The sequence below is a fragment of the Oxyura jamaicensis genome, chromosome 1 (assembly GCF_011077185.1).
Source record: "Oxyura jamaicensis isolate SHBP4307 breed ruddy duck chromosome 1, BPBGC_Ojam_1.0, whole genome shotgun sequence".
Classification (NCBI taxonomy): domain Eukaryota; kingdom Metazoa; phylum Chordata; class Aves; order Anseriformes; family Anatidae; genus Oxyura; species Oxyura jamaicensis.
In genome coordinates this window covers 111,568,676-111,580,839 of record NC_048893.1, presented here as the reverse complement: position 1 = coordinate 111,580,839, position 12,164 = coordinate 111,568,676, and the positions used below count along the sequence as shown (strand labels likewise).

The window sequence follows — 12,164 nt, the reverse complement described above, 5'->3', positions numbered from 1 at the left end:
AAGAAAGAAAGAAAGAAAGAAAGAAAGAGAAAAGAAAGAAAGAAAGAAAGAGAGAGAGAGAGATAAAGAAAGAAAGAAAGAGAAGTGTATATTGAAGGAGGGATCTGTGCCACTATGCAGTTTTGCCTTCGCAGAGCTCACGGCAAAGGCACAACTGCACAACTGTGGTTCCCTATGCCAGGAGGGGAATGCCCTGACAGCAGCAATGAGTGCAAATGCAGTAATCTATCAAGGGCGACAGAGAAGGTAGTGCATTTTTTTTTTCTCTGAATGAAGGAACCTTGATTTTTTTTTTATTTTTTTTTTCACTGTAGATATGTTCCCAGTCCTGTAGCAGCAAGATTTGGAGAGTTGAACCACGGAGAAGACAGTTTTGTGTGCCTGCATCTCTTAGAAAAACAAAAAAATAAAATAATTGCTTATGTGGAGCAGGGATGGAAAGATATGGGAGTGAATAGGAGAGAAAGAGGTTACAGTGTTCTGAGGCAGAAATGGATATTAAAATAACCATGAAAATTGTCTTTAACATGATGGGTCTAGAATTAACTGGGAGTTTTGCTGGAGTCAAGAGCAGCCCTGTAAATTCAGATCATTTCAGCTTGTTAATTCAGTCAGGGAATGTGCTAGAGCACTCCTCCGTGTTCTTCTGTCACTAAGTCATTCCAGTAGCTCAGCTGTTCAGATGGTTTTACTTGATGGCACATCACAATTTTCTTAAAGCGAGAAACAGAGAATGTAATCTTTTCTGGAAAAAACGTCTGCTCTGAATGAAGCTCTTCCAGCTGAATGTTTAATTTGGCAAGGCACAGTCCTATGAATACATCCTCCAGTTTGATGAACAAAGTGCTCTCTGAAACATTATAGATCTGACTAGCAACATCAGTGGATAAAACATAGCCAGTCCCTGAACAAAACGGTGGATAGGTCTTTCCTGGATATTCTTCTGTGCTCACATACCACTTACTCCCTCTCTCCCTTATGGGGTACTCGTGCAGTTTTAAAAAGCCTGTGAAGAACCCTGTGGTCCTCTTTTTCCTTAGAAGCAGCTCGGTGAGGTAGAAAACATTGACAAACACATCTGTGTCGGTTTTCATCACAAAGCTGGACTGGTTACAAAACTTGTGAATCCACTCAACTCCCATCATGGTCTTCAAAGTCAGGTTGTAGTATGTGTCTATAAAGTCCTTTTGAATAATGTCTTTGTATTTTTGGCTTTCAGCAGCGATGTCAGCCTGCTGTCTGAGATTCACAGTGGTTCCCAGGAGGAAATATGTCACAAGGCGTTTGCTGGCCACCGTTCTCTCCTTCCCCCAGGTTTGCCGGATGGCCATCCTGGCATTGATGTGCTGGTATGAGGATGCCACAAGCAGGACGAGAAAAGGCGGGTTCTTATGGCAATCTATATCTGGGAGCTGCAAGAAGTTTCCTTGGATTCTCCTGAAAGTCTGTGTAGGTAGTAAGTAATTCTGTTTTTTTTCACATAATATACAGAATTCGGTCAAACGCATATAAGAAAACCAAAAGCTGGCACAGCTAAGCCCTACAAGGAAAACAAGAATCTTGAGTTTTCTGAAATCCATCTGAAAAAAAAAAAAAAAAAAAAAAAAAAAAAAGAAGGAATAGCATATTAAAAAGTATCCAGTTCCTTTCAGTGCTGTATACAAAACTCTCCGCGTAGGGATTTAAAGCCAGGTCATCTCTAATTAAAAGCTACCTTTTTCAGGGAACTCACCCCCACACTTTTTCTCTGAGGATCATTCCTACAAGGCATTCTGCTGGCAATCAAATTCGCACTCGTGCTTCCCTGAACGTGCCCTCAAGCCCGTATATCCTCACAAACCCACACAAGAGGGCTCACCGACACCAGGCCACCCTGACCAACGCTTCAGACCTGAAGCGCCAGGGCTCTCACAAGCCAGACAGTGGGGAAGAGGCAGATATGTGCTCATGCCAGATGAGAGAGAATAACAGTAATAGGTTTTTTAAATACCATATTTATCCATTCGTTGGAAAAATGTCTGGTTCTCGAAGCCAGCAAGCCCTAGCCCATTAGCAGACCTAACCAGGGTCCTTCCATCTTCATCTTCTTTGCATCCTGTGGGGCTCTTGCACCAACCCAGAGACTGCTCCTGGTCTTGCAGCTGGAAGGACCATGAGCCATTGATTTGACATCGGGTCAGCTGCTTGGGAAAAAAAAAAAAAAAAAAAAAAAAGGCAGTGGGTCAGATTGCTGGGATTTTTCCCCTTTTGCAGAATTCAGGTGACTCACTAGGGCATGCTGAGGGGAAAAGGGGGTAGTCTGTACACCCCTATGCTTCTAGGTGAGAGAGGTCCCATCAACAACAACAACACTCATTCAGTCATCCTTGTAACAGATGAATGTGCTGTGTAACTGGTTACAAACCTAGTACAAATCCTAACAGAGAAAAATAACAAAAGTAAAGCCAAAAAGAGGCCACAGTGCCAAAAAGAATTACATACATAAATTAACCTGATGAGAAAAGTCTGATTCCTGAGCTCCTCAGTCCCTGACCCCACCAGCTCCGGTTTCAGAACACCACGGTGGGGGAGTTTTCACTGGGGGGAAAAGCTTTCACTTTCTCTTCTCCCCCTCCATAACAACGAATTGGATCTGGCCTCCCATCCGAAAACACAAAAAAAGGAGCTGACAAGCCTCAGAGATGCAGATTTCAGGGAAACCTGATCTCTGCCTTCTGACTAGGACAGTTCTGCCTGTACTCCCCCAAGCCACTCCAGTGCCCTCAAATTACTCAAATCCAGACACAGCTTATTCCCTTTCCATGCAATGAACAGGTTTTGTGTTACAGGCGTAAATATATTTTAAAGTCCAGCCAGGTGTGCCTGAGACCAAGTCCAGCTCACCTTACCTCTAAGAATAGTCCCATTAATTTTGGTAGGTATCCACAAAAACAAGAAATGAGCAGAACTGGAATCCTGGTTTCCTGATACTCCTCCCATGGTGAAATGTATTTCTGTAATGATTCACTAATCATTTTCAGAAATGCAAACAAATTTCACTTTTCTTCTGCCACTTATACTGAAAATATTGTCTTTAAATTGAATATTCCTCAAATCTGTTTGCTTTTTTGTGTTTTGTTGTTGTTGTTGTTGTTTTTCATGTATATATAGCTTACTTAGGATTAACTCAAAAGTTGTTTTAACCAAATCCACATGTAAAATTGTGTGAGAGTTTAGTTAGAAGGAAATGCATATATATAAGCGCGTACATGTGTGTACGTATGTATATATACACATACGTATATGATGATCTGAGGATGCCAACATAACTGCAGAAGGGGTCTGCTCCTGCCACTGCCTCTCATGAGGCTGTTCAAGAGTCTGCCATTGCTCTGTAGCAGGACTTCCAGGACATGTGCAAACAGAAGCCCTTCAGATAAGCCCTTCCTTTAGTGGAAGCCCATTAAAACTTCTTCAGAAATACTCAAGAGCAAGCAACCATAACACACCATGCTCACTTTACCTGATCTCAGCAGAATCAGGCTGATGATGGCTTGACTGCAGCTACCTCTCACATCTCTTCTGGGTTTGGTCACTGGTAACACATCTGAAAAAAAAAAAAAAAAAGGCAAAAAGCCCATGTGGGTGACTGGCAGAGCAGTCCCCAGCACCCATCCAGGCAGGCATCCTGGCAAGTATCCATCCTCCTTTTCAGTCTGCGGATGAAGAAGCATGACATCTATAGATGTGCGGCCTATGCAAATGCTTTCATATTTTAAGTTAGTTGTAAAAGGTAGTTGTAAACTTCGAAAGTCACACATAACATAAATGTGCAGTATCACAGCAGGTCCCTGCCTACTGCCAGTGGGGCAGTGGCCTCTGATAAGAAATGTTGACTTCCTGGAGCAAAGTCTCTTCTGGTGCTGATGGTGTGACAGCTGGGAAAGCTGGCTTTTGTCATAGGTTTAATCACCAAAAGCAAATACAGACTTATGAACTGTGGAACTGAGAAATATTTATTTTTATTTATTATTTCATTTCAAATGGAATCTCTGCATCATCCCTCAGAGGTATGAGCAGCACCTCAGGCATTCCCAGGCTGGGGGCTCACCTTGCGCTGCCTCCCCACCCATCTGCATCCCATGCTGAGCCCTGGTCTGGGCGCTCACCCTGGCTGCAGCAACGTGCCACTGCCCCCAGCCCTCGAGACCCACACAAGCCCCAGACTGGGTGCTTCTCTCTTTCCCTCTCGCAGAGGTAGGAAGATTCAAGGAACCACATAAAATGTCTTATCAGGGAATTAAATCTCACTGGCACTGGCTGCTCACCCTCATCCTACCTGTAAACAGCAGGGTTAGCTTAATGGGTGAAGCAGGTGCTCTGTCTTCCTCATTTCCTGGGAAAATTGCTATTATATGAAGGATGGCTGGAGAACAACAGCTTCTGTCATGTTTAAGCAGCACAATATGGCCACGAGTGCATTTAGCAGTCATCCAGCCTAAAGCACATTGTTCTACAGCATGGGTTAGGTGTGACAAGACACGTGGTTGCTAAATTAAATTTGACTTCCGCTGTATTTTTTCTCCTTTGTCTGCATCTGACAAGTAATACAGCCTGTGATTCAAGATTTCCAGCCTGCGAGCAGCTATCTTTACGGAAGAGTCCTGAAAACGTTATTAGAAGTGAACAATAAGTCTACAGAAGATGGTCTAGAAAACAATGGAGACTTATTAGCAATCAGTCTCTTTTCCATAGGTTATTTTGAGGAGCATCCAGTATGTTAGCATCAAAATAAATCTTCTGGGCTTTATAGAAAATCCTTTTGCATTAAGGTCTATTTGAGTTTTCTCTCTGATCTGAGTCAGAAATTGCAGTTTGCAATTATCTCAAGGCTTTTTCCATCTCCTATTGTTGCAACTGCAAAATATTTTTATGTAGCGCATTGCTAAAAAATTACCTGCTTCATGTCCTGGAGAGGGGTTTGTTCACCCAGCCTGGCCCGGTGTGTTACAGCTCCGTGTAGATCCAGCCCAGTTTGCATTAAAGCCTGGGACCAGAGCTACGGCAGCCTGCAGCCGGGCACTGTCCTGGCACAGAGCTAAAATGAGCAACGGAAGGAAAGGAGAAGGTAGCATAGGTCTGCGATCCCAGGCAGCTGAGCTGCCACCCTCTGCCTTGTGATCAGCTGAACTCATTAGGTATTTGAGGTGTCTGCAGTTCGGCTCGGGAAGATCCCCAGGGGCCTGTAGTGGCAGCTTTTCACGGGAGAACCAGGAGCCACTTCCAGCCTGAGCCTCAGAGTGATATGGAAAGCAGCAAAACAACAACTTGGAGCTCGCTGACGCTCACCGAGATAAAACCTCCCTGAATTTCATTTCTCTCAACAGAGGAGGAAATGGGGGAAAATGCATCTTTGCTGTCCCAGGAGGTTTCCCAAGCGTGGTGGAACTTTGCCATGCTGAGCAAATTTGCTAGGGTGTCTGCTACAACACTGACCCTTGATAAATTCCTTCGTGTTGTGCCATGAACGGGCTATGTTAACTCATTTGACTGAGCCTAGTTATTCCATCAAAATTAATCCGTCACCCCCTTTAGGTCTGTTAATGAGTATAATTATTTAAACAGCGCCAGGAGATCAGGGCTGCGTGCCATATGGGTCAGGGAAAGCAATCTGGCCGGTGGCAGAGAAGGTAAGTAGGTCTAGAGTCCCCATGAGAAAAAAAGATTCAAAATACCAATTTAAAGAAATAAAGGTTGCTTAATTTTTTCTGGGGCAAAGCTGCTGCTCTCATACTACTGAGCGCAGTGGGCGATCCCCGTTGGCTTTGCATTGAGGTTGCAGGCAGTGGACATGAAGAGCCCAAAGTACAAGATGACCCAAGCGCTTCTGACCATCAGCAGGAGTCCCCACCTTGAACAAGAGAGAAGCACGCAGCTGCTACAAGGCAGACACTTGAAAATTAATAATAATAATAATAATAAAGCAGGGGTATGATTGAAACATGGAAACGGGAGTAGGAACCTCAGGCACAGCTAAAGCCAGCAGAGGAATGCCAATTTGCCTTTCCTAATAAGTAAAAGTAGCGTGTGTCCTGGGGTAAGCACTACTAATACCTGCTAACTTTTGATTTTCGCTGGAACAAAGCCTTTAAATTGCTTTCTCAGAAGCTCAGCAGGACACAGAGAGGGATTAAATGTGCATAGATAATTAGAAAATGTCAAGTACAGCAGGAAACATTTATTTTTTTCCTAAACACAAGCATTTTAGAAGAGCAGAGGCCAGGTTTGAGCTCCCAAAGTCAAGGTCCCTGGTGAGGCAGTGGCTGGGCCAACATTTCAAGGGGAGGAAAAATTGTTCCTTTGATGGGCAGCCGGGTTCCCTCATTAGGCCAAGCTCAGAAGCTAGGGTGGGCTGACCCATCTGACCCATATCCAAAATAAAGCAATGCCCGGGGACGCTCAGCCCTGCCTTGCCCCCTTGAAGCACCAGCCGACCCCTGCCCAAGAAAGTTCTTGGTGCCCATGTCCCATGGGGCCACCACCATGGATGCTTTAAAATGTCTCTTTTCACTTCAGAAGGAACTACGCACGGCAGCATACATTAACATCCTCACCCAAACTGAAAGTCAAGATTGGCCGGCAAGGAGGATGGAAAACCAAAAAGGGTAAAGGACAGGGGAAAAACATATTTTGGTCTTTCTGTCAGATCACAGGAAGCCTTTTTCTCCCTGCTACTTGTCACCAACCTTCAATATCAGACTTTTCTCCCCTCACCAGTCCATCAGCAAATCTGTGCAAGACGTTGTTCTTGTGTTTCATACAAGCCAGTTTCTGTCACTGAAGCATGGAGTTGCTAGACATTTTATTTACAGCCAAATCCTGGTGTTTTTGTTGTTGTTGTTTTGTTTTGTTTTCTCTTTGTTTTCACAAATAAAAATATTTTATTCCACCAGTAGTGACCATAATGGGATTGCCACCAAGACAAGATAGAAGCCACGTGAGCAAGACTTGTGGACTGGTCCCTCACAAGGAATGGCTTTTCCCATCATTTTTAAATGGAAAAACATTTAAAGAAGATACTGGCTTTTCCATGTGGAGCAGGTGGCATTGCAGGTTAAATAGCCTGAGGGGCAGGTAGAAGAAGAGAGACAGGCAGCTGCAAACCCTTTCTGTGCTGCAGGATCACACACATCAACCCAGGGTACTTGTGGCACCAGTCCTACGGAGAGTTACAGACATCCCTAACCCTGCCTATCCAAAGAGTCCTCCTATGCTGCAACTGAGGAGCTACATGACGGATGGAGAAGGAGCGTTATTGCCACTAATTTGCAAATCCTACCGTGCTGCCTGGCTTGTTCTCCGTCATTATGCTGCTAATGCACATGTGGCCTATTGACCCTGTAACGGTACCAGCAAATTGAATTGCCTTCGTGGAAGATTATGCTTGTTTTATTTACCACTTTGGATCTTAAAAGGAATTAAAAAAATAAAAAATAATATTAAAAAAAAATCTTTAAAAAATGAAGAGTAGAAACAAGTCCAGCTATGAAAAATTAAGTAGTTCTAAGGTAAAAAACAGATTTGAGAGATGTGTTAAATTCTAGGCTAATACCCATCCCAAGGAAATTCTATGCGTACAGGATCTGCATTCAGATATATGTATACCAATATATTTTTAAGGATCATGATCAACACAGCCTAAACACTGTTACAGTTGTAATAAGCAGAGAAACTTTTTCCTAATAATCAAAGAAAGAACATGACCAAAAAAAAAAAAAAAAGAAGAAGGAAAAAGGGAAAAAAAAAAGAGAGAGAGAGAGAGACTTATAAGTATAAAACTTTTTAAAATTCAATAACGGAGGAAAAGCCTCTTAACGTTTCACCTGGTTGCCCTAGATCTCCTATGGCTGTGCTGTAGCACAGACAGTTTTAGAATAGCTGCCTGACCTGCCACAGCTCCTTCTCGCTTCTTACCTCTTCGGAGAGCAGTTTATGCCAATTCCTTCCCTGAATGATGTTTCCCATAGTACCCAAGGTAATATACTAGAGGTGAACTACAGCTCCAGTAGGCAAAGGAGCGAGCACGTGCATATAAGCACAGCCTTAGCACGGCAGCTCTCTCAGGTGCATCACCCAGGCGCACATTTTGCCACTTAGCATCCACAAGCAAGAGAGGCGCGAGGAGAGAACAAAGGTTCACGGCTCCCATCCGCCAGACACAGCCTTCCCAGTTCAGACACAGCAGCACTATCTGTGCAGATTTCCATTCCTGAAATGGTCCAGGCCAGAGGTGCACACCTCAGTACCCAGGTGGCCAATGCCTACAGGAGAATACAGACCAGGGCGAGCATGTTTTCACAGAGCTTTGGACCACCTGCATCAGAGGCTGCATCTTTCTCCTTATTAAAAAACTCACCAAGAGCTCTTGATGTAAATTGACCACGTTGACACAGCCATGAGCACGTGCTCATAACACTCTTTGGGAAAAGCCAAACAGCAACCTCAGACCAAAACACAGTGTTGCTGTCAAAACCAGCAAAAAGTTTGGCAGGAGGTGAGGAGGTGGAGCTGCTCCCGTAGCACCACAGGAAAGAAATGCTGCATCTGAAGAGTCAAAAAGAAATGTACTTCCAGGGAACTTAGCCAAGTAGGAAAACTAACTTCTGTTTTAAATATCATTTTGCTTTTCCAAGCTTCCTACAAAATCCTCTTGATGACATCCTGGCTCTGAAAAAAGCCCACCAAAATACTGATTTGGGTAGTTAATGGGGCCAGAGTCCTCTCTCAGGAGGCAGGAGGACAGTAGGGCAGCAGAGGCCGTGACAGGAGCTCCCCATGCAAAGCTCAGGCTGTCAGAGCAGGGGCAGCCACTGCAGCCCAGCACCCAGAGCAGTGACTTTTCCTCATTTTTAGGAGCATACTGGGACGGTTCTGCTGAATACATGTCTGCAGGCAATCAACAGAGAGCTGGCAGGCAACCAGCAGAGAGGCGTCCTGCCTCGCGGGTGGAGAAGATGGCGGTGCCTCTGGGCGCAGCCTCCTTGCCCTCACGGACGGACCTTTACCCTTCTCGGTAGCCCTTTCCTCCAAAAGTTTGGTCTGAAAACTTTCTGTCTCCGTCCCCCCTTCACACCCTCTGTGCCAAATGTCCCTTTCTGGATTTCTCGTCAATGCCAATGTGCTCGCTTCCTTTTTTATTATTATCTCGTGAACCAGTGGGTTTAATACAATTACTGTTTTCGCTTGCGACATACCAAACTCCTGATCATGCCAAAGGTTAGTGGCTGTCTGCAGTGGGATGCACCAGAGCAGCCTTCCCCAGCATGAGCCAGCGCGGCTCATTGTGCTGAACAGGAGTAAGGTACAACTCGCAGCCACTCTCTTGCCTTCGTAATGAAATAAATCAATGACAACAATTCTTCCTTCAGCTCTTGATTTCAAGGCTGTGACTCCAAAAGCCTGGTTCACTGATCTGTGGGAGCACTGTGCTTCAAAAATTGTACATATGAGTTTGTGTCCCCAAAAACTAATTATGTATTGCACCCTCATTTACAAGTAGTGCTACAGGTTGGATTTTTCATCTCAATTACATTGAAAAGCAAACCTGAAAATGACATTTGAGACAGGATGAGGGTCTTGCTCTTCTCCCACAGAAGCAACCTCAAGATACGTGAAGGAAGAAGGAAGAGCAATGCAGAGAAGAAATAGCTACACACCCTGTACAGAAAATGTCTGAACCAAGAAAAATTACCAATAAAGACATTGTAACGTCACTCAGATCTTTTATGGAGTGCTTCTCAGCCCAGCCAGTGTCAATGTAGAATGAAGACTTTGCAGGACGTTACCCTTTAGAGGTGTTTTTATTTTCTATTTTAACCTGGGGCAGCACTTGCACGGAGTAGGTGAGCCCTTCTGCCTTTCTCTGCCCTTTCCTTCCATCTTGCCTTTTGGCACCACATCTTTGTCAGTGTTTGAAGTTTATTTTTTCCCCTATCAATACAACAGTTTAACTAAGTCTTTGCATTTATGTGTCTACTGAGGCAAGCCAGTACTTTAGGAGGATGTTTCCGGGCATCATATATTTCCTATCCTGTAGCTCCCACCACCATGCTTTCCACCACCACGTAGTTCCCACCCAGAACAGAGGCAGCCCAATTTAATTATTTACCTGTACCTCACGGATCTTTTAAAGCATTTTCTCCAAGTTCTCAGCAAACACGCTGGACAGCAAGGAAAACATTGCACCTCATCTGCCCAAACAGAACCTGTTCTGTAGCTGGGGGGAAGGCTCACGGGTGGACAAAACATTCCTCGGTATTAAAACCTCCCCTAAATGCTCCGGCAAATGAGAGCAATGATTGCTACCTGCCTCCTGTCAGATCACTTACCTCTCGTTCCAAGGAGCGCGGTGCACCTCCTGCCCCTTTTACCCCAGGAGGGAAGCTGCAGCCCTGAGCCCTGGGACGAACTCCCCACCGCTTTGGGGTTGCACAGGGCTCAGCTCGGGATTTCACAGGTAGCAGGCTCTGGATTTCGACCCTGCTCTTTGGAGCAAGCCTCGCCACTGGCTCCCCGGCAAGTGTGACGGCACCTGCTGCCTCGTCTTACTCTGCTCTCACGGGGAAAAGCTGGCAGGCGAATGGAGTCCCCACGCGTGATCGTGATCGTACCTGCGCTCGGAGATCCGCACCTCCTTCCCTCACACGCATCCTCCGGCTCTCAGGGCCATGCTGCTCGGGAGCTGCGGCGAGTGGGCTCCCACAGTGGGTGCAGGGCTGCCTGCGCTCCGCTCTCCTCCCCGCGCCGCCCAGCGATCCCACCGATCCCACGGCGGCTGCTGCGTGGCCACCTCCGGCCCCTCGTGGGCTGTGGGGTGAGATGGGGAAGGCACCGATGCGGCGGTGGAAACCCGAGCTCTCTGCCTGTCTCTCCTTCCCTCCCTCTATCCTCCTCCTCCTCCTCCTCCCTCTCCCTCCCTCCCTTCCTCTCTCCCTCCCTCCCACCCGTAGGTAACAGCCTCACACTGCCACTCCAGTGGGATCGGCAGGGAAAGGAAAGTTAGCAACTGTCCACAAACGGGGTTATTCCGCTTTTATTTGGGAAGGGAGGGAGGCAAAGACCCCTGCGGTGATGCCGGCCCTGCTAACAGAGCTGCAAATCCTGCCGGAGCGGGGCTAGCCCTCTGCAGCGCTGGGAAAGTTGGGCGCCGCGCTCTGGGTTGAGAGCAAAGCTGCCTTGGTGTTCCTAGCGGGAGGGAATCTTGCACCCAGGCACCCTCTGAGCCATGGGGTTTCCCTTTATGATCCACAACAACCTGGCGAGGAGGGCAACAGGGAGCAAACACAGGGCTGCCTGCGGGACCTTGGCACAAAAGGGAGAGGTGCAGGATTTTTATCTCCACCGATGCACGTTGGCTCCCCGTTGGCTGCAAGCAGAGAGGGAAAGTTTCACTTGACAACAGCTACTGAAGCAAATGGCTTCAGGCAAATACATTTCTTTCTTCAGGGCTGCAAGCTCGAGCAGGATCAAATGCTTCCAGGTGGATGTTATGGGTAAAGAGGCTCATTTAATAGCCGCCTTCCCACTAACAACTCGGGGAGTTTGAATTTCCAGCAAGAAATATTCCCTTTGATTTGCCACTGTCAGGTTTTGAAATGGGTTGCTCTAGCACAGCATAAAAACAAGGGACGAATCAATCACCACGGGCTGCTGGCAGCTTCCTTTCTCCTCTCCCTCCGCTCCAAGGGTATAGATAGATAGATGTCACATAGGAGATGTACAAAATGTTTTCTTCTTTCCCATTTGCAGGGGAAATACAAGAGGATAGCTTGGGAACCACTTCCAAGCCTGCTGCAGACAGCACTGCTCCAATGGGGCACACACAGCCCCGGGAAGGGCCACGCGCTGAAGGGCTCCTGTTCACGGCGGGCTGAGAGGCTGGCATCTTTTGGGGAGGTGAGGAATAAAGGGAAACTCAGAGAAACATAGGCTTGGTGCTGGGAAAAGCAGGCAAAACCTACCTCTGATTCAACACTGCACTCGGTGTGTAGGGCCACCCCTACGCCAGGAAAGCGTTTAAGCAGAGTAATGTAAACGTATGCCTATATTTCAATTTAAGTCAACATATGTCTACATGAAATCAGTTCTCAAAGAGTGAGTCAGGGCTCAGATCAGCATTGTAGTTG

At 46.3% G+C, this 12,164-nt stretch overlaps 1 protein-coding gene across 9 annotated transcripts; it reads right to left on the bottom strand.

The window, feature by feature from the left end:
• Positions 1–281: 281 nt before the first annotated feature.
• Positions 282–10,935, bottom strand: B3GALT5 (beta-1,3-galactosyltransferase 5). 9 transcript variants are annotated; one of them, XM_035315818.1, is made up of 5 exons: positions 10,650–10,935; positions 3,498–3,586; positions 2,889–2,993; positions 1,991–2,180; positions 282–1,580 (listed from the first exon to the last, which is right to left on the bottom strand). In XM_035315818.1, exons 4-5 carry the CDS (start codon positions 1,991–1,993, stop codon positions 624–626), a joined length of 960 nt encoding a protein of 319 aa, XP_035171709.1. In that variant the 5' UTR covers positions 1,994–2,180; positions 2,889–2,993; positions 3,498–3,586; positions 10,650–10,935; the 3' UTR covers positions 282–623. The 9 variants fall into 9 exon arrangements, with proteins under 9 accessions (XP_035171709.1, XP_035171706.1, XP_035171707.1 ...); XM_035315815.1 differs by lacking the exon at positions 2,889–2,993 and having other exon boundaries at positions 3,489–3,586; XM_035315816.1 differs by lacking the exon at positions 2,889–2,993.
• Between the last annotated feature and the right edge of the window lie 1,229 nt (positions 10,936–12,164).